The sequence below is a fragment of the Protopterus annectens genome, chromosome 13.part0 (genome assembly GCF_019279795.1).
Source record: "Protopterus annectens isolate FY-2018-M chromosome 13.part0, PAN1.0, whole genome shotgun sequence".
In the NCBI taxonomy this organism is placed as follows: Eukaryota; Metazoa; Chordata; order Ceratodontiformes; family Protopteridae; genus Protopterus; species Protopterus annectens.
This window is the reverse complement of record NC_056747.1, coordinates 997202222-997229770: the sequence shown is the minus strand read 5'-3', so window position 1 is coordinate 997229770 and position 27549 is coordinate 997202222. Positions and strand designations below refer to the sequence as shown.

Below are 27549 nucleotides of genomic sequence, written 5' to 3'. Positions count from 1 at the left end.
CACAACATTTAACCTCAGATGCCAATTGTTAGACAAAAGTGTACACTTATCAAATGCCTTTGCTATGACCTTGGTAAAATACCATCCAAATGTGCCTCTAACATCCTTAATTATATTTCATGGTCTACATTACTGGCAGAAGTTGTCTAAAAGTTTGCAGGTTCAAGATGCTCCCACTTCCTCTTAACCATAGTCAGTCAGGGAGACATCATACAAAGAGACAGACACAATAACATCATTGATCCTTGCCACCATAGTCACCCCAAGTTACACTCTCACAGCCTTATAGAAATCCAGTGAAAACCCACCTGTACTTTCTGTCCTCCCACTGTTTAAGTACCTCATGGTATTTATCACTTCTGCGTGTCCAAACTCTGTCTATGTAGACCATCTTGTTCCTATCATTCCAGTAATGGCCTCAGTAGTCCTATAAGTACGTTCACTGTTTTTGTTTGTCAGAATATAGTCTTCCTTAAAAGTTCTAAATACTTCTATGACATCCTTAATTAATACTATACATCTGCTGTGTTCATCCTTTATCTCCCTTATCCATTCCTGGATCTCTTACTTCATAAATGTCCATATCAGCATCTTTATATCAGCCTCCCTTTTGCCCACCTCCTCACACATATTTATCCATCTCTGTCTCCAGCTGTGATCCTTCTAAACTCTTAATGTTATTCTTGAGCTAGTCAGCCTGCTTCTTCACTCAAATAATCTGTTTCGAAGCTACCTCTGCAGCTGATCCTCCCCCATGATCTTGTCTTTCCTTCCCTAGTTCTAAAATATTCATCTGCCAATTGTCTAACTCTCCAGGCTGGGTTAATACCATCCCTTTCTCTCACCCCTATTTTACAATTCTTGTCTCTGTCCTCCCGTGATACATGTTTAATTATCCTCTTCAGCCAGCCCCTTCTACCCCGAAAAAGTACTTTTTCTAAGAACATTTTTTTTTCAGTTTTTTCTCAATCACTTCTAACTATAGCAAGGAGATATCCCAGGGTTCTGGAATACACGGCCTCCACTATTCTAATGATTCTACAAGCCAGAATACACATGAGAAAAAAAAATCAATGGTTTCTCAAATCTATATGGACTCAGCACCAGATCCCTCTGGGTTTTAAAATCCCTGTGCTGAACTTTGTCAAGAAAGAACTTCCCTGTTGGATAGACAAATTGCTTCTGATTTCAGGTATCCCCTTTTCTCAATCATCTTCCTCCCAGTCTTTTACCATAAATGCTTTAGATTTCACTTGGGTTACTGTATCCAAAGGAATCAAGGCACAGGGGCTTGAGACCATCATTTCAGGGCAAACCACATAAACATCAAAGAAATGATGACAATGATAATTGTCTTAAAGACTGAACAATTTGTAGACTCCAGGACTTCTTTTGATAATCATAGACAGCACCACTGTAAAGTGTAACATAAACAAATAGGAAGGGTCCAGGTCTTACCTCCTATGCAGACTAGTTTGATACCTTGGGAAATTGAAGCTCAGCATAATATTCTCTCTAGGCTGCTTACTTACATCCTAACAGAGCAGAACACAGTCGCACACACAACAATCTCAGCAGATCCAGGACAGATCCCTACAAGTGGCAGTTACACACATAGGTATTCCAGGAGATTATCAACCATTTGGAAATTCCAGAAATAGATCTGTTTGCCGCCATTCACAACAGACAGTTTTTTAATAAATCTACTCCAAGACTTTTTGCAGAATGGCCTGGAAGATAGATACCTTTTCTTTCCCATGGTCAGGAATGTTCTTATATGCCTCACCTTTTCCCTAATAAGTAGAGTTTTTTTTTAATATTAAAAAATTACTCTCCAGAAATAATCTTATTAACTCCCTTTTGGCCCAGATAACACTGGGTTCGCCCTTCTCATGAAAATGGCCAAGGACATTTGCCACAGAACTCTCCACATGACAGACTTACAGGATGCACCCCCAACCTGCAAATTCTGCATCTGATGACCTGGATGATAGAGCTTTAATCCCCGTCATACACTGTTTTTTTTTTTTCTTTTGAGAATGTGACACAGGTTTTAAATGATGCTAAGAGACCTGCTACTAGGAAGTCCTATTTGCCTAAATGGGTGAGATATTTCTGACTGGTGCCACAAAAGCAACCAAGACCCTTTTAATGCTGAAACTCCATTTGTTCTCTATAACTGTTTTGGTTGCTCAGATCTTGTCTTTTCAAATCATCCATTAAGATTCATCTTTCAACCATTTCTGTTGGTCTACCCTTAGATCACCCTACTCTCCATATCTCAGAAAAAAACAATTTCAGAGACACTTCATATTCATTGACATAAAAGTGTCAGGTGGCCAGTCTTATGGATTTTAATTTTGTACTAGACGGGGTTACCTTTTTCCTCTTTTGAACCACATCACTAGGCTGATTTAAACTTCTTAACAGAGAAAAATGTGTTATTTACTGTTCTGACATTGCAAGGAGAGTTTCTGAGTTACAAGCTCTTATAGTAATTCAGCCTTATTTCATATTTCATAAGGATAAGGTATCTTTAGTAACCAACAATTCCTTCATGTCAAAGATAGCATTAGAGTTCACTTCAAATCTATTAATATCTTAGTGCTCTTTCTTAATCCAAAGAATAAGGTATCAGGAATCTACAAACCCTAGATGTCCACAGGTAACTCAGATACTATATTGACAGGGCAAAGGACTTTAGAGTCTCCATTCAACTTTTCATTTCTATGAAGGTAATAAAAACAGATTTTTTGCTACTTCTAGGCCTTTTTGAAAAGGGTAGACTTTAGATGCATTCTAGAGGCAGAAATTTGGTAAGCAGTACACATCTTCACTAAAATTATAAGATTCAGTGGCAACTTGCATTAGCCATTGTTTAGGAATCTGCCTTGGCATGTTGCTACATGGAGTGTGTTAACAATCCATAATTCCAGGATGACAGAAAGGCATATTTACAGGCATTTAGATAGACAAGATAACAGCTGTATCCAGAGCTCTTGTATAGGTTTTCATTTCTAGAATGTATGCCAAGAGTCCAGAAAGGTCTCATCACATGCAGAGCAAATTATACTATGATAGTAGTGGTAGCAGATGCTGTCAGCTGGTACCCAATACCCCCCCCCCCGCATTTTGCAGGAATAAAATCATCTTTACAAAATAATAGAGATGTTTCCTTTAGCTCAACATTGTTGAAATAAATTCCATCTGCTGATGATTATCGAAAACTGGGCCTCTGGTTTTGATATATTCTGATCCCTTTTTCTTAGATAACTGGTTAGACTTCTTTAACAGGTACTGATAAAAGAGCAATGTCTATTTTAGTTTATTTTAATCTGCTGGGGGCTCTTGCCTGAACTAATAGGATGGGTAGGTAGTCTAAATTTAACCAGTGCCTAAATTATGATCATTAATAAAGCTTACTGCAAACACAAATAACTCCCGGCCTCCACAATGCCCAGATTCCATTTACATCAGAGGGCCTGGAACTCAGCCAGCTCCATACAGTTGGAGACTGTAACTATAATATCTCATAAAAATGTCACACACTTGCTTGTCCACCAAACAAACAATATGGGCTACTCATCCGCTATATGTTACAGGGAGCCCCAGATGGGGATCACTGACCACCTGACCAACATTGTAAGATCGATCTATATATTGATTGTAATGCCTCAAAAGACTGCTTTTATAGAGGGCCAGGCAGAGAGCATCTTAAGAAGGTCTGTAGCATGGTGTATTAGAGTGAGGTATCTTCTAATCAGATTGTATTGAATGTAACCTTTCCACAGTGTTTGATTCACAATTCAGAGTTCCTTTCTTGTTCACATCAAGTGCACATTTATTTATCCATTTTCAGAATTCTGTGATCCTTTCATAGTATACACTGTAGATCACATGCCTCAAGTATTTTTCTTTGTTTTATTGTACAATAAAATAAGTTTAGGCATTCCTCATTAATATTTGCTATAGTATGGGAATTATTACTTTAAGAAATCTACATTTTAGTTTTACTTTGCTTCTGACTGTTATATATGTATCTAATGAATCAAAAATATCTTGCTCTAGAATAGACATTTTGCCTCTTCTTTATGTATATATTCTTTATTCCCACAGTTAGCTAGATACATGGGACAGACCACCAGTGGTGACCCAACAGCTAATGTAATCTTTAACACTTGCAGTCTGTTTTTTTTTTGTGTATTGACATCACAGTGAAACAACAGAATAACCTATGGTTAGACCAATGGTTGTTTTCATTTTAAAACACTATACTTTTCTAATTCATGATTTCTTCTTTAAAACTCATTAGTAATCATATGCAGATTTTGTTCTTTGAAATTAAAGCAGGTACAAAATGTTAACTCACTTGACTTTGAAGTCATCAGCAGCAAGTTTTGCATTGTCAAGCTGTAGAACAACTTCCGTTTTAGCAACTGTCGCTTTGTTGATCTGCATAAAAGTATTACAGTTAATATAGATTTAGGAAACAGATGATGAATCTTCTAGAATTGCAATCATGCATCAGCTGAGATACAACTCCATTTTTAGTTATCTCTTTTCCTAACAGCAGTATATAACTTCTTAAACTTCAAGAGTTTCCTTAGAAGGTTGATTCTTATAGAACCTAAGGTGTATTGACACAACACATAATCAAGTTTTATTTTAAATTCAGAATTTCGTTATGGAAAGAAATTCAACATGATTGTATCAAAGGCCATGAGATAATGCTCAACATTTCCTGTTGTTTGCATTCAAAATATATTACTCATCTACACAACACAGCAAATACACAAAACAGGCAATGTTGTAATGGTGAAATGGTATATAAAGAATATGTTCTATTCAAAATGTTAAACTCATAATGATCTGTAACAAACTGAAAAGAAAAAGTATTTTTTGTGGGTGTTAATCTGTATCAAATAATTATTCAACTGTAACTTTCACGGATCTACCATGATGTTTTGCATCTTATTCTTAAATACTCTTTATTTGTCCTAAGTGTTCTACTCCTACAAGACAAACTTATTTTTACTGTGTTGCTTGTGATGCAGCCTTTCAGTAATATCAGATACTGAGTGCGTCTTCTTATTTCACGAAGAAACATTTTACACATATCAGGGTAATTTTTTTTTTTTTTTTAAATACAGTTTCACCAAAGATGGACAGTTTGTTTCTGCTTAGAGGTCTCAAACTAAAACAACCACAAGGGCCACATGAGGACTAATATTCTTAGTTGAAGGCAGAAGTCCATGGCAGTAGTGCTTAACACTGAAAGTGTGATCCCAAAACTGAGATCTTGTCCATGGTATTTTATCCTTTCTCCATGGTTTAGAAATTGTAAAAGTAGCAGTGGTGTATGAAGAGTGGGTGGCAAACCTTCACTGCAAAAATACACAGTTTTAGCATTCTATATTTCTGGGATTCATTGCAGTTTTACATTTGCACTTTTCAGAGTCAATCACTGCTACGGTGAACTTCTGTCAATGTACTTTGAGGCACCATAATACTACAAGATAACTTTAATAACTTCATTTTAAAAGATGTACCATAAAGCATTGATTTCAGAGACAAATGATTAGTAATTTTAGTACTAATAACGTAAAAGCAAAAGATATTTATGATTTTGTATGTTACATATTTGCCTACTGTGAGAAAAAGTAAGAACATGCAAGTTTGTAAAATGAATTTAAAAAGTTTGCATAAGGAGGCTACACATTTACAGTAATAAAATAATAAAGTGAAAAAAGTTAAAACATGGATTGTATCTTCATTATGCTGACAAAACTCCACACTGTATTCAGTTCCTTTCATACTCACAGGAATTATGTCGATATCTTGACAGCATCTCTGCCAAATGCAAAGAAATGGAAAATGTTTTACCAAAATCACTTTTGGCAATTATCAACAAATCTTTTTTTTTTTTTTTTGTCTTTGCAAGGGGGCACCCTCAGACATAAATACACCTACTCTGAGTTTGCATAGCAGTAAAGAAAAGAGAATTCTCCACTCTTACCAAAAGTGCCTATGTCAAAACATTTCAGCCAAATGGCATTCGCAAAAACTGTTCTCTTTGAATTGACAGGTTCCCTAATCATACCATCCTCGTGAAATGTGTCACTTTTGTAAGGTTATGCCACCTCTGACTGTGAAGACATCACATGAATATTATGGCCACAGTAATGTACTTCAACTTACTTTTTTCTTTACTTTCTGACAGATATATTACTTTCACAATAAGCCATATCAGTCATCATATAATTGCTATTGTCTTACAGACATAGAATCCCCTAAAAAACAGGTAACTTTCTGTAAGTCTTCTGATGACTATGAATGAAGTAACAAAAAAAAATATATACATATACATATATATATATATATATATATATATATATATATATATATATATATATATATATATATATATATATATATATATATATATATATATATATATATATATATATATATCCTATATTAGTACATCGAAGTATTACTACTTCAAATGTACTAATATCGAACCCTTTGCATCGAAAGCTGAAAATAGCGAAGCTGCAGAATATCGAATACTTTCCTAAGGAAAGTATTCAGTGGGCCATTTCTGCAGCTTTGCTATTTCCTCGACTGTGGAGCAAAGGTTACAGACCGGGTTAAGGTAAGTGTGCGAATGAAGGTGAGTGTGCGATATGAACCTTAGGGTTAGGGAGTGGGTAAGCTGAGTGTGCGATAGGGACTTTAGGGTTAGGGAGCGGGTAAGGTGAGTGGGCGGTAGTTACGGATCTTAGGGTTAGGGTTGGGTTAAGGTAAGTGGATAGCTAGTAGTGTATGTATGGTTTAGTGTAGGGTTTTGTGAAGTGTATGTGTGTGGATTATATATTTTGGTGTGCTTGGATTGTATGCATGTTTGTTGGAACAGCAAATTTTTTTCCCTGGGAAAAATTTGCTGTTCTGAGTGTTCGATGTTGCGGTGTTTCGGGTGAAATGGTTCAATATTAGAGCATTCAATGTAGTAATACTTCGATGTTCTAATATAGACCTTAGATATCTATATATATATATATATGGTTCTACTTTAAATCATTGACTTACCAGAATGTCGACTTACATAACAGCTAGACAAGAACAGTGAAGGGTTAAAACAGAGAACACCTGGAATGGCAAACTAACCACTTGGCCACCACTAACTACTAAAAAATCATAAACAAGTTAAACCCACCAAAGTGGAGGACTTTGCCCCCCCCCACAACCCCTACCTAAATATACCAACTCCGATATTGCCCTAGAGTGGACAAAAGGGCAAAGGTCACAAGTAAACTGATTACTTTCTAAGTCATGTCACTGCTTATTCAGTAGTGACCATTATTTAACTGCCCTGTTCCCCCACAAGGGATAACCACCTTCTTTATACCCCTCTGATGTCCACTTGTGATGAAACTGAAAGAGTAGCTACAGTAAAGGATTTCAGCTTGTGTCTCATATGCACTGCCCACTCCCCAACAAGTCACATCAGTGATCATTTCATGTTGGTCAATTAACCACCCTTCATTTTCACATACTAGCTGCTTTTTTTCCACTCCCTCTTTGCTTATCACCTTCAATTTATGATAAATAAGAAGGTGAAAAATGTAGCTACAATAATGAACAACCATTAACCATGATATCCATAAAAATTAATTAAAATTAAAAAAATGGATCTCTTTTGTGGACAGTGTGTACTGTTAGCACTGCTCACTGATAAAGTGGGTGTCCAGTCAGTATCTATAAAAATAATTGCAAGAAGAACTCCATCCTTGAGGATTTGGAGCATCTACTCTTTTTGGTACCTCATGTAAGCACTGTTAGTTGCTCTGTGCAACCAGTCTCTACCTCACATAGTAGCAGTATACAGATTGACTAGCCATGTGCTGTTATTGTGCAAGAAGAAGGGTTCCAGTAAATCATTCATTCTCTGATTGCCTGCTTTATTCTAATCGGGGTTGCAATATATGCAGCTAATCTCATAATCCTGAACAGGAAGTAACTGGAAAATTAATTAATTAAGAGTGAGTGAGTGAGTGAGTGAGTGAGTGAGTGAGTGAGTGAGTGAGTAAGTGAATGGCCTCCAGAGGCAACATTAGATGGATTTGTGAGACAAATGTGGCTCATGGGCCTTGAATTTGAGAAAAAAATATTTATGTTGCATCCGTGATGACTCCCACCCTCTGCAAAACCATACTATGCCAGCTTCTAAAATAATTTATACCTGTCTTCCTGAACATGGTCAAGCTAAACTTTTTGTGAAGTCTTCTGATGTCTAATTGTGATCAAAGTGAAAGACATAATGGCCACATTAGTGTATTTCAATAACTTCTCCACAAGTACACTGATTACTTAGCTTATGCTTTCACAAAAAGTGATTCCTATGAAAGAAAGCTAACTCCTGTGTACCCCTCTGATGGTAACGTGTAATACAATAAATGAAAGAAAAACAACAATAATGTATTCCACTTGTTGCTCTCAGATGCATATACTTCTCCAACCCTGGCAAGCCATATCAGCGATTATTTTTTGGTAATTAATTTATTGGTCTTTACTTTCACCTACATCCTGCCTCCTTTTCCTTTCTTCCTTGAGTGGTCACCTCCAATTTGTGATCAAGAAGAAAAGTAAAGAGATAATGGTCACAGTAATGCATTTCAACTTGATGCTGTCATTTACAGTCCCTCCCTCCAACTCCAATTACCATAAAAATAATTACAAAGCTAAAAAATGAAGGGTTCACTGCTATGGGCAGTGTCTACATTTATTGCTGCCCACAGTTCCTCTGCTGATACATATAAATGAGGACATTTAAAAGTGTGCAAGTCTTAGGAGATGGAATAATTCCTAAACAAAATTTGAAAGTATTGGCAGAATTATAGCACTAAATGTTATATTAAGTAATATTTGACTCTGCATGTCTATAGAATATCATGTAACGCTTGGCATACCCCTCTTGCAACTGGACATTCATATTTAGCACTTAGGATAGTCAAGCTGTCATCTGAGACTGTTAAAAACAATTTCCACATATTAATGTGTTGTATGATATATTATATATGGTGACCCTTACTGTACAATATTCATCATTGTGTTGATTAGTATTATGCAACAGTTGTGTATACACTAGATTAAAAAATAAATAATGCTTCTTTTCTATGTGCTCTCTTTGGTGCTATGTCTTTCTTTCATACTATCATAGAGTCTTATATGTCTGGTCAGCTGTTTTGCTATCTGTTTTTATATTGTCACTCCCACCGTCAAGTACAGATGCCTGTGTATTTATACATGACGCATCATTCCTCTCCTTCTATTGCCTTACAGTGTGACAGTGTGTATGTTCATAGTCCACTCAGAAAGTACATAGGTCCTTTCAGAAGTCCCACTGCCAAATGTCTTGTAACATATGCATTACTATGCTAGTCTAATCCTCAAAGACTTTTGATTTCAGAGAACATTTGCCGAGGTCTGCAAAACTTTAAGCTTCTTAGAAAAAACAGCAACAAGTAAATACATTTGAATCTCCAAAATGGACAGACTCCTTCTCAAACCAGGCACAGCCCAGAAGAAATCCAAAGAAAAAACAAGTGTTACAGTTATAAAATGTTCCACTGTTGTAAAATGAAAAGCACAATCCAGTTGTAAAAACCTACTACACTTTATGGCTTGTGGCAGTGTCACAGCTATCTTAGATCTACTGCCTCACTCATTCATATTCTGGGGTGTGCCTCTGTTGGCTGATCACGGCAAAGGTTCCTATCAGTGGGCAGCTTGTGCAGTGCTGTCTCAGTTCTTTTGGAATCTGGACCATTCCGCATCAGATTCATTCCAAAAGAAAACATGATAAGGACACAAAACTATAATAATGTTTAAAACCTAGTTACAGCATACAGTAAATGTTCATCTTCTCCTTTTGAAGTAAAGTTCATGAGTTTGTGATTAAATAATGGATACCTTGCCAGTCAGACAAGTCACAGCTGTGTTTAAATGTTTTTGCCTTTTCTTCTTTATCCCTCCCACTGAACTACTTTAGCCAATCAACATAATTTATCATCATCAGCTCTGTTGACTTGGAGGATTAAAGCCCCAACTGTGAAACAAGCAACTCATGTTCAGTTAGCAGCATATGGGAGTCTACTAGATCTAGCATGGGGCATATATTTCTTGGGTGGAGTTAGTGAAATTCTACTGTCTTATGCCACAACCCCTCTAAGGAGGTGGTCCCTGTATGTGTGCTAAGCTCACCAAGCTGTGGATACAGTAACCTTCATTTTACAGATGCACAGAACAATGCATGCATGTGCACAAGAAGGCACTGTGGTCCCTGCAGTGACATGGGTCACATGTCCCATTCCAATGGGAGAAATTAGGCTTGTATGACAGCTATGACATGGACTGATCTCTTCCTGATGATAAAGAATGAAGGAATGGTGTCATGGGTGTCAGAAGCTACAAGGTAAAGAGGAACAAGAGGCCAAAATAAATAAAAATAAAAAACAAAAAAATATCATTGCTTGAGTCACAGTCTTAGTTTTTTTTCCAAAAGGCCTTTCTAGCTTATCTGTCTCATTGTGTATGCTTAATGCATGAGGATTGCAATGTGCTTTTTACATTTAACCTTTCAGGCTCTTGTTTTAGTATTTTCAGTTTAGAAAACAGCATCCAACTCAATAATCATCTAACCTAGAATCAAAATCTGGTTACTTTCTGCACATACACACATACAAAATATTTTCATTTTTCTTATTTAGAAGCATGTTCCCACTACCTGAACTTGAATACACGTGTTGTGTTTCTTGTTGTATCTTTTGGCTTTTCCCGGTTAGGGGTCGCCACAGCGGAACTCCGGTCCACTAATGATTGGCAATAGATTTTTACGTACTGACTTGCCAGCCCTAACACACAACCTTCAACGGAGGTACGCCCATTTACGCATGTCTCCACACAGAAGACGCTTTAGCTGAGAATCGAACAGGACAACATTTTACTGTGAGGCGACAACGCTACCGCAGCACCACCATCGCAGTTATATACTTGTATTAATTTACTATATTCAACATATAAGCTACTCATTTTTTTGCATTGTTCAGTACTGAAGTTTGTATCTCTGCTATCAAACTGTGCAAGATGACATATGATACCTGGTAATGAATTAGCATTCTTAGAGCTGTCTTTTTATGGCATTCCTGTCCTTTAGCCATTCACTTCTTCACTGTCCCTGTCAATATGTTATCTTCTGTATCTATTTTTTTCTGTCTGAAAGATGCATGCTTTTCTTTCTCTATCCTTAAGTTCCACCGTGTATTACTTATTTGCTTCCCTTTTGTATTGATCAGTCTCCTACATTTTGCAATGTCACCTGTTCTAGTTATGTCACTTCTCCCCTTTTTTTGCCAAGTCTAATTTTCACTTCAAGCTGCTTTAACTCCAGAGTTTAATTGTCATATTATTTCATTTAAGTTTTACTCAAAAGCCCTCCACCTGGCTTACAACTCCTGTGCTTTGTTTGACAGCTGTCACCCTTCTCCATTTTGTGCTATTTTTACTCTTTATCACTGCTGACATTTACAGTATCTGAATTAGCTCCATAATTATTGTTGCTGCTGTTATGCTACTATTGCTGGTTTCTGAGAAGATTTTACAATGGATGCCAATTTTTATACCTTGTACTATACTTTATTAATTATCCAGTACAATGCTTGCTGCTTTTTAATCATATAATTCGAATTAATCAGTGTATCCTTTCCTAAAGAAACACATTCTCTACTAAGAAACATTTTGTCTTTATGTATAATATCCTAATTCAGCTTCTTTGTAGATGTAGTTGGTAAAAGTTCCTTCCTTAACTCCCCCACGTTTATTTATTGTATTTAAACATGTATTAGCAGAGATACAAAGGGAAAAGGCAAAAGCTATACGTGCAGGCAGTTTACAAAATCATATCAGCCTAAACATATAACCACAGGACAAAGATAGAGTATAGGAAGAAACTGAGCAGCCGACATGTTAGACTCACATGAATAGTAAACAGAGTTAAAGAGTGAAACCTGAACCATAGAGCTCTGAGGTATCAACTGGCTACAGTTTTGCCCTTCGGTAGATATGAAGTGTTTGTTTAATTGCTATACAAATTACAATACTGCATTTCCGCCACAAAGTCCAATAGTTTTAAATACAGTGAAAGAAGATGTCTATAAATTTATATCTTTCTACCTATCTATATGTGTATATAGATATATATATATATATATATATATATATATATATATATATATATATATATATATATTTTTTTTTTTTTTTTTACTATATCTGCCTACTTATCTGCCAAGCCACTTCTGTTTATACTTTTATGTTTCACTGTCTCAGAATCATTGATTCAGTGAATAATATTTGCGCTTACCTCAGTCTGAATATTAGCTATCATCTTTTCATATTCACTCCAGTCTTGATTTACAGGCCGTCTCTTTTCATACCATTCACAGATTTGCTCTTCAAGTCGGATATTTTCCTCTTCCAAGTAGCGCACTTTTTCCAGGTAAGAAGCCAAACGTTTATTCAGATTCTGCATGGTCTCCTTCTTGTTGTTGCCAGAAGTGATGATAGGACTGCCTGCATCATAGTTGTAGTCAAAGCTGTAACTGTTGCCCAGACTAGAAGAGCACAGGTTGTTTAAAGTGCTGCTTGACATAAGGGTGTCAAGGTTACTAACACTGGCAGATTTCTGTAACATGCCTAGTGGCCTGTTCTTGAGAAACAAACTACCATATCTGCTTCCCAAGTAGCTGCCAGATGTGGTAAAATTAAGGTAGGCAGACATAGTTGTATGGAGCAGTATTCCTGACAAGTGCAGCTAAAATGAACTAGAAAATAGATTTATTCATCCTAATATATGAGAATAAATGGGTGTTGCTGAGAGAAGCTAGTGTTACCACTAAGGTATTAATGAAAAGCACCTGAAGGTTTTTTTTTTTCCATGGATCATTTGTATTTTATAATCCATTATCAGTTACACTTACATTGGAGTGAATTGTACCTGTAGAGGGACTGTTACACTGAGATTAAAAAAATATAGAACTTGGCAAGTTATCCACCTTTTTATATTCTAGGATTTGCATGTTTTCATGAATCATTTATACATTTAGGATAAGGAAGCAAAGATTCCTGCCATTTGTAAATTGGTAAAATAGTCTGACATTTTAAAACACATGAATGTTTTGTTTTTTTTCACAGCATAATTAGCGGTGTATCATCTAGAAGTAAACATAAGCCTGCAGATTCAATAAACTCCATATAGGCTTAACACAAAGCCTACATAGAGTTTACATGTGTGCGAGATGAACAGCAGTGCTAATTGCATGTCTATGCCATGCTGCATTGTGCTTACATGAATACAAGTGTGTTTTTTTTGGCCAGCAACAGTGTTGCTGATCACGAAACTATGTAAAGCAACATGAACACCTGCAGACATGTAAACCTCTTTACCTATGGGCAAAATAGGTCTGCTGGACTACCAGGATATAATATAAAGCAATGTATAAACATATTATATGAGAGTGTATTCAGTGCAGAGTAGTGTGCAAACCTGTTTTAGACACACTGGATAAATGTTTTGCAAATGATCATCAAGGGTACTTAGAGTGCATTACAGGTAATTATGGGAGGTAAGTGTGTGCATTGAAAAAGGCACACACATGAATTGTAGGAATAAAAGAATGAAAACCGGGGAAGAGGACAGGTGAAACATGGTAATGTAATGTACAGCAGATGACAGTATGTCAATGTATGTACACCATAATGACAACAGAGTTGTAGCATAAACACTAATCACATATCAACATGATATAGTACGTACTGATGTGTATAGCTCCTGTGTTGATATAGTCATATAAACATCACACAGTTATTAAACATTATGTGACTGTCACACACAGTGACATATTAATGGGGAAAATTTTTCGTGATAGAAGCATCCTGACATAAACACCGGAGAGTAAATTTATCAAGTATGATATATACAATACAGAGTAGGTGCAAATTGTGAGGCTCTGCAAAATATGTTGCCTGAATATGACTGTAGTATCAGCATAGTTCTCAACCAAATGGGTCACATAGCAACAGAAGCACACACAATCATGGACAATATCAACATAATACCACCATTAATCCATATCACTGACATAACATATGCGAATGTGAGTGATTATAGATGGTTCTGCAAGAACACACTTGTACAACTGTCATGATCTGTTATTAACTTATTAGAGGAATCAAACTTACCTTCCTCAAAAATCAACATCTGTCGGAGGTGTTACGAGAGATACACTGTTGCACCTGCATTTCAAATTGCAAGCAATCCTGGCTAATTGCCATGTTTGCATGGCATATATATGCCACAGTCCACTTTCTTGAATTTAACTCATGCCATCACTGTTGTCAATCAGCTATCTATTTACCGTATGCATCACAGGAACATGTATCACACATGCATCTTGTGTAACACCTTATAGGAGGTTCTACACTGTCAACACCTAATGTTTATGCACCAAAAATAATACTTAAGTATGCCAGATAAGATGTGTGGTAGCTCACTGTGGCAGCTGTTGTACACTTTAGTGGCTCATCCCTGGAAGATGTGCTGGGAGGTACATGCAAAAGAGTACATTGTACTCAATTAGTGGTTTGATGAGCACTGAGAGAAATGGTGCTATAATGCCCTTTGATGTGGATGTCCCACACATACCCAGGAGTTGTGCTACACACAAGGGAGTGGTCACCACTGTAGGCATAAGCTGCTGAATGTTCCACATACCATCTACCTGAGTACACAGGTCATATACCACTTGGTCTGCTCAAAGGGTTCTGCTGTCTATATTGTAATTATCTTGTGTATTTGCTATCATATTGGAACTGATCTACCCGTGATTTTTCTTCATCCACTTTCATCTACTGTGTCCCCATGGCTGTGGCAGCAATCCTTTGAATGTGTTGATTCTGTCTGCATTATACCAGTGCTACACTTGGATTCAATGATTACCCACAATTTGCAGTCTTCCACAAAGCTGGTTGGAGAATGCATGTGTTCCTCAGTTTTGATGTCTGAGACTTAAATAATGAACAGGAAGGGCCTAGTACAGAACCCTGAATAAGGGCCTGGTAACTGTACTCTAGATAGAGGCTGCAACTTATTTATTTGACACATATGTGATCCAGTTTTCTACCCACTCGATGATGTAGGTATTTATGGCCACTTGAGACAGTTTCTATGTAATGCATGACTGTGGATTTGTGTCAAATGCCTTGGCCAGATCAAGTTATGCAGGATAATAGTGTTGTTCATGTATGCCCTTAGTAATGTTCTTGATGACAGCAAACAAATGTAACAGACATAATGTAGCTTTAACAAATCAAACATGAATTTGGCACAGTTGGGATATTAGCTGTGTCCTTAATGAGAAAGTCTATGATAACTTGTCAGCCTACCTCACAGATGAGGAGAGTCAGGATGGGTCTATAAATGCATGCATCAGGTGATGTTTCCCCCAGTCAGAAGGATGCATGTTGCTGTACACCCTTCTATTGGAACATAGGCTGTCTGGAGTCTGTGTTGAAGTACGGATCCAACTGTGTCTGGTAGGTCAGGTTTTAAGCCATGCTATAGGCAACCTGCGATGTTGTCAGGGCCTATTGCTTCTGTGTTATTAGCCATAGATAGTGCACAGATGAGCTGCCTTCCTGAGAATAACAACTACATTTGCGTGTAAACCTTGGCAGATGGCCAGTGGTGACATGGTGGTGATGTGTGAGATAAACTGTCAGCTAGCGGATTGTCTATTTTCTATGGTTGCGTATGTCTGGTGGCATCCACATACAGATCTGTGCATAGTTATGTATTCCCCTTAACATTTCACATTTAGTGGCATAAATGATTTATGAAAAGACCTCCACATACAACCTTGATCATTCTTCACATTCTATACACTGGTACTATTCACACACAGTCATACAACTGTACCAGTGTCTCGTACTTACATCAACTGTACAACATATGCCTATGTATGTGTTGCATGGGAAAGATGCATTTGAGCAGCTTGATGCCATATAAGTTGTTTGTGGCTCATGCAGAACAGTTACTGAAACAAATGCGAATAGTCACACAATGGTACTGCTGACCACCTCAATAATCATTGGGAATAGCAACACAATTGCACATACAATGAATTCCACAAGGTTGCAATTGAATCCAAAAATGTGATACATTGGCTGTGCATATCACAGCATAACCACATGTGTATGAAATAACTTATGCAATGATGTAATAAATATGAATTTATATTGATGTCAGTCACAGTATTACGTAGACACATGCACACCTGTGGCATACTGCAAGTGTCACTGTGATGGTGGATTTTGAACTGTGTAGAAGACTGATCTGCACCACTATAACAGCACATGTCCTGATAAGGCAACAGTATACATAAAAGTGTATCATACCACGTCAACAATTCCCAGGAGGCATATTACTGCAGCTGTTATTGAAACAGCATGTATTGCAATGGCAGCAATGGCCATCAGTACATTAGCTCACATCACCAATGGGAATATCCTCTTGTAGCCATAATGTAGACCCACACCTCAATATAGCACATGTCTATGACCACAGTATTGACATGTCAACTGTCCATAGGGTCATAGGACTTTATTAGGCTAATGGCCAACGTCATATAAAATCTTAGCCATTATTATATCATTGAAAACACAACTCCCTATACAGTATCTATATTTAAGAAGATAGCAAGACTATTGTGTGTATGTGTATATTTGTTTGATTGCATTACATACTACCACTGTCCATACGGGACATGTGCCACACACCATGACAGAATTAGCAATAACACATTTTGTAATATGGAGATGGCTTGCCCGTGCTCTTGCAAGGACTATGCTTTATGATGTGTATATGCATGTTTGACATGAGAACATCCTACACTCCTCTGCAGGATGGATATTATGTGGGCAGAAGAAAAAGGAGGTTGGTGGATGCATGCGGCTAAATGAAAGGTTACCCTAAGTGGTAGTGAAATGAAGGGCAATTCCAAAGATCCCACAATGAGCATAATGTACCACCAAACACACACACACACACACACACACACACACACACACACACACACACACACACACACACACACACACACACACACAGACACATACACACACAAAGACACACACCAGTAGACCGGGGCTGATGAGAGCATTACACATATGTAGGTATAGAATATGAATGCCATGCAGTGTAACAGTAGCAGCAACACATATGTCTGACTGTAGCACTCTCTCATTTCACTTTATGGAGTAGGATATCATCACTGTATGCTGAGAAGAACATGTTGGGAGGAGTATAGAACATGGATGTGGAGTCACATCCGTGTGGAAAATTTGTATGTATAGAGACTTAAGTTGCCCTCTGTCAGATTGGAACCCTTGTATGTGTAAGTAAAGTAACCTGCAAACACAGTAGTTAATGGCATTGCCACAGCACAGGTTTGTCTTGAATACAGTCAGGGTGCATGTTATACAGGTTGACATCATCACTGTATACTACAACAAGATGTTTGGAGAAGGCTATGACATAGCTGTGGACTCACATATCATTCTAAAATTGTCAACACAGTGATTATTGAATGTACACACAGCTGACTGCAATGAGAATAGCACCGCTACCTATCTATTTACATAGCACAGTACTTAATACAAGTGCTACAGCACAAATGTGGCTTTTATAGTGTCAGATAACACTTTGTAACTGATAGCAGTGTCTGCTGAGAAGAAGATGGTAATAGCAGGGTCTCACATGCTGCTGTAAAATGCACTCTTGAATGTCAAACAACTGAATAAACACACACATGCATACACCAGTTGACCTCAGTGAGATAAGAACCCCTACCTAACTAAGGACACCCACTAGTATTTAAAGCAAGCACCACAGCACAATTCTGACATTACACTGCATTTACACTACTGCTGGAGAATTTAAAGTGGATGACATCATCACTGGCTGTTGAAGAGAAGATGTTGGGAAGCCAGAACAAAATGGATGTATAGGCATGTACAACTGTCAAAATATTTGTAATCTATGAGCCTGTAATGCTGACCATAAGAAACACAGTTATGCTCATCTGAGTATACACACACCCCTATTGACCACAGTGAGTGTAAAACCCATACCTAAGTACACCAGCTAGAGAACTCAGTATTTAATGCAAGCAACACACACAAGTCTGACTTTTCCATTGCTGCTGGACAGTTTATAGTGAGTGACATCATCACTGGATGATGGAGAGAAGAGACTGGGAGGCCAGAATGAAATGGGTGTGTAGACATGTACAACTGTCAAAATATTTGCATGCCACAGGACTGTAATGCTGACTATAGTAAACACAGCTATGCACATCCGAGTACACACCTAGTTGACTGCAATGAGATTAGAGCTCCTACTTAACTAAGCACACAAGCTAAGGACTCAGTATTTAACACAAGTGCCACAGCACAAGTATGAGTTTTACAATGCTGCTGGGCAATTTATAGTGGATGACATCATCAATGGATGTTTGGAAGGAGATGCTGGGAGGTCTGGTTGAAATGGATGGGTGGCCATGTACGACTCTCAATATATTGAAGTTCTGCATGGTACAGGATTGATGATAGTGGAATACCGACTGATGTTCCCTGTGAGTATGTATAGACACTCACACAAACATAGAGACAGACACATTGTATGGCTGCTGTGCTAATCTATCACACATGTAAAATTATTTTGTTCCCTTCTGCAAAAAACACAGTATGTGATGATTAATCACCCCTGAAGTACGTATTTGCCTTGTGAGAGCTGTCTTTATAGGTGATGCCATCAGCATTATATGATCTGGTTGACATATCCTGTTACGAGTTGGTGCAAAATATTGTGGAGGTATTATTTTCTGTTGTGTTTCTAATGTGCAGGTATACTTTAAGAGACAGCTTTACAAACTATATGCAAGAATCTGTCAGGAATGTATGCATCAGAAATGAGACATTTTCTGCTTTTTCCCAATGTGTTGTGTGCATTGCACACTTAAATTGTCACATACAGACATAGATATTTTTTGGGGTCTATATGACATTATCGAATGGACTAATTAGCAAATTATATTTAATTGATCCGATACTGTCAAAATGGCAAAATAGTGAAGTCACGGAACATCAAATTTTTTCCAAGGGAAAAAATTCGGTGAGCCGACTTTGGGACTTTGCCATTTCCTCCACTATGGTGCAATCTCGGAGTTGGTATATTTAAGTAGGGGGGTGGGGGGGTGAAGCCCTCCACTTAAATTTGTGTTTAAGTTTATTTATTTTTTTACGGAGCAGTGAATTTTTTCCCTAGGAAAAAATTTGCTGTTCCATTTGTTCGATATTTTGTTGTTTCGATATTATCGGTATGATGAAATAGCATTCACTATTTACATCGTATGATAATATGATATAGACGCCATTTTTTGTGCTCATATTTGTGTATTCATATTTGTGAATAACTGCTGTCCACATTAGTGCAAGTATTAGACAATCTGAATGTGCATTGTCAGTATAAAGATGTACATGGTATATAACAAAGAATTTTTGGTAGTTACGTCTGCAGTGTATCAGATTATTTGTGAACAAGTATTAGGATACCAAGTTTAAAGTGCATGAGTGCAGGTAACACATGACTACTGTGTAGATATGTGTTCAGTCATTAAAAAGTACCTTCCCTTTGATTGTGTTTTTAGATGGTCTTTAATGGCATGAAGATTAACTATGCAGTAAACATAATTAATAAATGCTAATAAGTACTTTCCATAGAGCACCACCGAGCAGCTGGTTTGCGTGGTTGACGGCAAAGTATTTGCACATGCGTGATACACATTTAAGGATTCCTACTTGAACTTGAGAAGTACTTATACATACTGAACATAGTAGACACAGCTAACAGATACTATAGTGTTCATAACTAGTTCAGATCGAAATGTTGTGTCATAAATTATCTACCCTTAAAAAAGTATTTATTGTGATTTCCCAGTTTGTTAATAGTTAAGCGACGAGCAAACTTGGATCTATGCATCATTGATAAAATTATAAGATTTCTACTGGTTTGCTTTCCTTCATGCAAATACATTAAGCCGAGAGGCATGGCAGTCAGCATTTTGGATAGTTATGAGTGTAAGAAACACATGTGCTGCTGAGCTGATTCTGTGGCAACAGGTGTAAATAAATTAAGTTATTATTTTTAAGCCAGTTGATACAACGTTCAAATACAGCTCTATCTAATAATTAAATATGTATTCATAATGTAATTAAATAATTACATGTGATCATTATTTAAAATGTAAGAGGGAATGATTAAAATGAAGTACTGTATAAAAACAAAGAGTACTCAAGTGATATATATCAAGAGTACACATATAGAGTAACAAACTATACATTCATCAGGCTACATAAAAAAGTTATTTAAATGAAATTTTTAATATTAGTGCCTTTATTCTACATTAATTGGGTGTTTCCTTTGTGCAGCAGGTTTAAGCAGCATTGCAGTGGAGATAACTGCATCATGTCATTGGACGTGAAGAGCCATTCATCGTCACTTCCATTGGTGCGCAATGCGAAACTCCATGATGCAAACACAGTGGACAAAAAGTGAATGGCTTCACTGGACATTTCTTATTTATGTGTGTGGTATGCAATTCTATTTTTTAACCAGATTAAAGATGTGAAAATGGAGTAGACAGGAAAGTGGTGAAATGTTTGAAATATTTGAGCTTTGGCTGGCTAAGATCTGCCTGCAATCAGCTCGACGTATAAGCAAATTTAAGCACACTTTTATCTGCACTTTTGTCATATAGTACAGCATTTTATGTATTTTTGTTTCTTACTGAATATTAATTGAACTGAAAATTGTGTCTCTCTGTCTCTAGAGTTAGTTCCCACCCCCACTTGTTTGTGTGTTAATCTTGGTGGCTTTGAAATTGCATGCCCCTCTTGTAAATTTTTATTTGGATACTCCTTCTGGGCCCATTTTTAGAAAGTTACTGTCAGCTGCCTGGATCCACCACATAACGCATGCACTCGGGTCACTCCACAACAAGCACAAATATGACTATGACATTGTCCATGTTGGTGTGAATGACCTGCGATGTACCTCCCTGGACTACATGAAAAGATACATGGAGGAGCTCTCTGATCTTGCAGCCCAGGCAGGTATGACCCTAGCCATCAGTAGCATCCTGCCATCACCCAGAATGATACCACAGTACAAGAACAAAATGATTGACTTCAACATTTGGCTAAGCTTCTGATGTCATTCTAAGGGGATCCAGTATTTGTCTGCCTGGGATGACATGATCGACAGACCACAATGCTTTGCCAGAGATGGCCTGCACCTGTCACCCTTGGGATTCTGGATACTGGGTAAGGTTCTTGCCACCCCTATAGTGCCTTTTTTAGGCAAGGTTCAAATGACAAATTCACCACTGTAACAGGTACAAGCAAGCAAAATCTGAGGATAATGCTACTCAATGCTAGAAGTCTAAACCTCAAAATGCACTCACTCAAGGCACTCCTTAAAATGGAGAACATCGGCATCTGTGCAGTGACAGAGACCTGGTTCAAAGCTCCAGAGAGCACCCCTGCATTACCAGGCTATAATTCATACCACACCTTTCGGCCACCTAACCTGGACCGAAGCACTAAAAGTGGAGGCGTGTCCATATTCATTAAGGATATCCACACCTCCAGGAGCATAATGCATCCGAGATTATACAAGTGCAACTAACTCTGGGCAAGACCGCAATCCAAATTGTAGCTTGCTACAGAGCCCCCACCATGCCCCAGGATTCCCACTCCTCATTTCTTGATATACACTGGAAAATATTAGGGTACAACCCAACACCCTAATAATGGGCGATTTCAACTACTCCACCATCAACTGGGAAAACTACTCATGTACCAACTCTTTTGCTCAGTGTTTTCTGGAATTCATAAATTTCAATGTCTTGAATCAACTTATTCACACCTCCACCAGGGCAGCAATATCCTAGACCTGATCATTACCAACATGGGCAACCAGTGTTCCACACCAGAGATCAATTCCTCGTTGGTCAGATCCGACCACAAGCTAATCACCCTTGATATCCACATCCCGCCCCCACCCCCCATTAGGGAATCCGCCGAAAACACTTCTCCAAAGCCAACTTCACACTTCTTAAGACAGAAGTGGCAAACTTCATGACACCCATGCAGATGGACAATAGAGGTACGACTGCTGAATCCTACACAAATGCACTTTATAAGCACTTACATGAGTGCTTGGATCATGCTCTCCCTAACAGAACCAAGATGCTATCCTCAAAAAAAAGGAAGCCAATCTGGTGGTCCTATGCCATAAACAAACTCTACCACCAAAGAAAGAAATTGTTGCAAAAAAGAGTAAAATCCCATGACTGGAGGAGCTCCCTGGTCAGCCTCAGCAAGAAGCAGAGATCCCTCATAAAATCCTCCAAAGCTAATTACGAAAACAAAATTGCCACTGACTCTAAAGACAACCACAAAGCATTCTATAGCTATGTCAAGAATCTCAATGACAACACTCAGATCTGCTCTGAGTTATAGCACAATGGCACTAAATATACAGAACCAATTGATATTGCCAACATCCTGGCAGATAGATTCAGTGCTAACTTTACCCCCCCTGTCACCCCTTAGAGGGCCCATTTCTATACCGGAAGAATGCAAAGTTCCTGTAATCACAATTGCACAGGTAAAAAAAAAACACTCTCCAAAGCCAAGAACACAGCATCCATGGGACCTGACAGTATCCCAGACTGCGTTCTACACGAACTACAGAATGAACTGGCACCCCAGCTAAGTACCATGTTCAATTAGAGCCTCACTTCAGACTTTGTGCCCACTGAATGGTGCACCATGATGGTTATCCCATGCCACAAAGGGGGAGCATGATGGACCCCGGGAACTACAGCCCCATTAGTCTGATGAGCCTGGTCTGCAAAGCCATGGAACATATCATCATGGAACTCATAAACAAAGACATTGGTAATCTCTAAACTCTGGACCCCACCCAGTTCTGGTTTGTAAAAAGCAAATCATGTCTCCTAAACCTGATAGACTTCTTTGAAGCAGTCACCAAAGCCATAGATGATGGTAAGGTGGTTCACACAGCCTATCTAGATCTCGCCAAGGCGTTCAGCACCATTCCCCACTCTGGAATTATAGATAAACTCACTAAACTAGGTATAAATACCTATTTCACAAGATGGGTTGCCAACTGGCTCACTGTCAGAACCCACACTGTGAAAGTAGCAGACTCCAAATCTGATTTCAGACCAGTGACAAGTGTAGAACCACAGGGTTCAGTCCTGGGTCCTCTCCTGTTTGGTATCTACTTCTCTGAAGTACAGGATAACACAGAAGGTCTTTGGCTAAACAAGTTTGCAGATGACTGCAAACTGGGAACCATAATTGAAACTCCTAATGATGTGGGCATCCTACAAAAGGGCCTCACTGAGACAGATGCCTGGTGTCAAAGCCATGGCCTGAAGCTCAATGTCAAAAAGTACGTTGTCACCCCCTTTGGTAAAAACTCTGTACCCATGAACATAGGTGGTAGTCTACTTAACATGGATAGTGTGATAAGAGACCTTGGGACACAGGTGGACAGGAGTCTCTCCTTTGATAATCACATTGCCGCAGTGGTCAGGAAATCCTTCTATGTGGCACACCTCATCACAAAAGGTTTCTCATCCAGAAAAAAAGAGGTCATTGTTCCCCTCTGCTCATTACTCATTAGACCCATTATAGAGTACAGCGCCCCTTTTGGTATGTACCTCACAAGACATCTACAACAACTGAAGAGGCCACAGAAATACCTCAGAAAGAAGATTACTGGCCTCAAGAAGATGCCCTACGCAGACTGTCTCAAAAAAATCCAGCTTTACTCAGTAGCATATCGCCTACTCAGAGGTGATCTCTGCCTAACATACAAAGCTATGTCAAACCCAGAGCTGTTGGACATGCTCCACTTAAAAAAAATCCCAATCCCTCCAAGCTACACACTGTAGGGATCTAAACCTTGTCACCACAATAAACAGTACATGCTGGAGGGAAAAATTCCTGTCCAGGAGACTTCCCATACTCTAGAACAGACTACCTAGCTATATCAAACAGAGCTCCTCATTAGCACTCTTCAAGAAAAATCTTGATGATTGGATGGGAAATAGGAAATTCACCCCAGGGATCACTTGTGTGGCTCTGCTCAACAGGGGCACAGGAAAATAATTTTCTTGGGTGGCAAAAGCCAGGGTACCTTTTTGGCTAGGCTTATGTAGGCCCTAGGGCCAATAGTCTAGTACCTACCTATGAACCTATGTTGGGGGTTGATAAGAACAAAGGGAAAGCAATATAGGAATGTGCAAGAGGGAATTAGGAAAGAACTATAGCTATTCATTTCTTCAACAGTTTAAAATAGATATGAATAGAACACTGGTTGAATTAGGACTGTCGCCTCAACAAAGATGGTTGATGACAACACAATCATGTTGTATAGGCAATTGGACTGAATCAAGTGGGTCAAGAAAACGTGTGCAAAGTGGAGAGCTATGTTTGGGACAATATTATTTTTTGAGATAGGTGGCCATTTTTGAGATTTATTTCAGTAAGAGACGAATGTTGAGTTAAGGGACGTAGGTATTTCTGGGTCAGATAAGTAGGGCAGGTGAGGAAGTGGATGCAGACAAACAGGACAGACAAGAGACAAGACAGGGATGGTGAGGGACACAACAGGTTAGGGGTCACCATGATTGGGGATAGGGAGGGGATATCTGATGACCATACCTGTCAAAAGTGGGGACAGTGAGAATCTAGTTCTCAAGCACAGAACTGTCATCATTGTCCGCCTCCTCAACTTGCTGTTGGAGTGCTTGACGTTTTCATTTCCCAGCATTCTAGTGAGCATCTTCTTCATCTGATTGAGATGTGCACCAATGGAGGGTTCTGTCATGAAATGTGATACTGCCAGCCCAGTTATCTTAAAATTTGTAACTAATTATTTGTCATTTGTGAATATCAACATGATTCATGTGCTTGTGTTACAAATGTATTTGAACTGTAGGTTATGTGTATATCAAACTGCTGTTACAGAAGTGTGTGTAGAAATGGGCTGTAAAGTATTGAGCTTTACAAATGTATCTGCACTGTACCCTACTGGAACAGAACATAAATGTGCATACACTATTGTAACTGTTTAGATGTATATATTTTAAAAGGGGAAACTGGAGGGTAACTTGAAAAATTTCAGAAAAATAGTTGAAATTAAATTACTTTATAACCACGCCATAAAAAAGGATGTCATCCTTCCGTTTCAGTGCAGTAACAGATACAATGTCCAGAACTAGAGGATCCCTGTATTGTCTTGGAGGTGTTTTTATTGTTTTATGACTTTCAGGATCTCACATAGATCTAAGAAAAGCCCTTGCTTGTGAATTTTCACAGGGAGATAGTAAATGCTACCAGCTGCATCAGTTGGAGTTTTGCCTGGGACAGAGTCAGATGACAAGAAGTAATGTCATCCTGCAAGCTATCCCAGCAGTAATATTTGAGATATTAATCTAAGAACTCTCTGAGAGAGGCTGAGTATTCTGTATTTTTCTGTGACCTGACAGCATCAGCTGGAAGAACCCCTCACCACATCTGCCTTGCTTTCTCTGTAAATAACTTACTAGGGTACAGCAATTCTCTTAGATGCAGTCAGGAATGTATCAGAGCTTAATTTAGATGTTTTTCTTTATTTATTTGAGACTGTCCTGCAATGTTGGGTTAAATATTTTTTCTGTGATTTTGGACTCTCATGTTACTTTGATTATATACTGAGTATTTTCTTGTTCTTGTATTATTTATTATTAAATTTATTTGAAACTTTCATTGAGGCTGATACTTATGAGACATATTTAAGTTCTGAGAGTGCTTGCATATTTATTTAGTGACACTGTGTAGGCCACTCCTGATAGCTTTGCTCTTGGTCAAACTACCATTTATATTGATAGCAAAATTACACAGTAATATTGGACACTCTTTGTTAAGGGCCTTAAAGTAGCTGATAAGAATGTGAATGGTGGCAGTGATAACTACCTTATAGTCTGGGCAAAAGGGGACATATGTGCCAGTGTGTGTGTGTGTGTGTGTGTGTGTGTGTGTGTAAATCAAACTTTAAAGAGTGTGTGTTTGTGTGTGTGTGTGTGTGTGTGTGTGTGTGTGTGTGTGTGTGTGTGTGTGTGTGTGTGTGTGTCAGCTACTTTGGCAGGGACACAAAGCACTGGTTGGACAGAGAGGGTGCTGGACGTCTTGGCTTGGCCACTCAGCTAAGATCTCAGTCCTATAGCTGTGTCAATGGGAAGTCCTCTTGGGAACTGGTGAAAGAGGGAGAAACCAGCCCAAGACTGTCTGTGGTCTCTGTGTGCTCTTAAGGGAAATTGTACTAGATGCAGAGAGCTGCATCTAGAAATACCGTGTGTGTGTGTGTGTGTGTGTGTGTGTGTGTGTGTGTGTGTGTGTGTGTGTGTGTGTGTGTGTGTGTGTGTGTGCCTGTCATCCTCCCAATCTACATCCTCCACTGGTGTTAGTGGTGAGGATTGAGGCTCCTTGTTTACTGGGCCAGTGCTGGGGCATCATATATATTAGTGGGCAGTGGTGGGATATCCACATCACATATATCGGTTGGCAGTGGGAGATATCCACATATTAGGGCTCAGTGGTGTGGATATCGAATTCCTGTAGCCTGTAAACAATGGTCACTAAGGAAGGTGTTTGTACTCTCAATCAGCCACACAGTGAACATTCAGAGTTTCATATCACAATAGTTTTATTTTTTTGTTAGCTTAGTTAGCCAGGCAAGGATGTCAGCAGAGGAGTATGGTGAGCTGACAAGGAGCCAGTTGGCTGAGATGTTTGTCAAGACAAAGGACTGCATGGCAACCTGACTAAAGCAGAAATTATTGCAGCCTTAGTCACAGCTACATCACAAACCAGCAGCCAGGAGGACAATCAAACTGGCCTTTGGAATGTATAACTCTCAGAAAATGGACAGTTGGACCTTTCCACAGATGATTTAAAAATCCTTCTGGAGTTAAAGACACTTGAACTGGGGACCAGGCATTTAAAATAGAATCAACAGAGAGACTGAGACATCTGGAGGCTGAAGAAAATGAGAAACTGAGGTATTTGGAGGCTGAAGCAAAAGAGTAACAGAAATAAATGGAATTAGAATCAGCAGAGAGACTGAGATGCCTGGAAGTTGAAGAAAATGAGAGGAAGAGACAACATGAAAAGGAGATGCTGACTTTTCGCCAGGGTCATGGAGGTAATGGGGAAGGGGGTAACTGAAAACCAGAAGCAGCAATGGTCAGTACATTTATTTCACAATTTACAGATGGTGATAATTTTGATAGTTTC

The 27549-nt window shown here is 38.5% G+C and overlaps 1 protein-coding gene across 1 annotated transcript in view; it reads right to left on the bottom strand.

Moving 5' to 3' along the window:
• The window catches only part of LOC122788065 (keratin, type I cytoskeletal 19-like), a 277040-nt gene extending 264222 nt beyond the window's left edge, over positions 1-12818 (bottom strand). The window contains exons 1-2 of the mRNA XM_044054986.1: positions 12422-12818; positions 4370-4452 (exon numbers count right to left, since the gene is read on the bottom strand). Of these exons, the coding sequence (XP_043910921.1) occupies positions 4370-4452; positions 12422-12751 (413 nt within the window). The 5' untranslated portion in view covers positions 12752-12818. The remainder of the gene's footprint in view (positions 1-4369; positions 4453-12421) is intronic.
• Positions 12819-27549: the final 14731 nt, after the last annotated feature.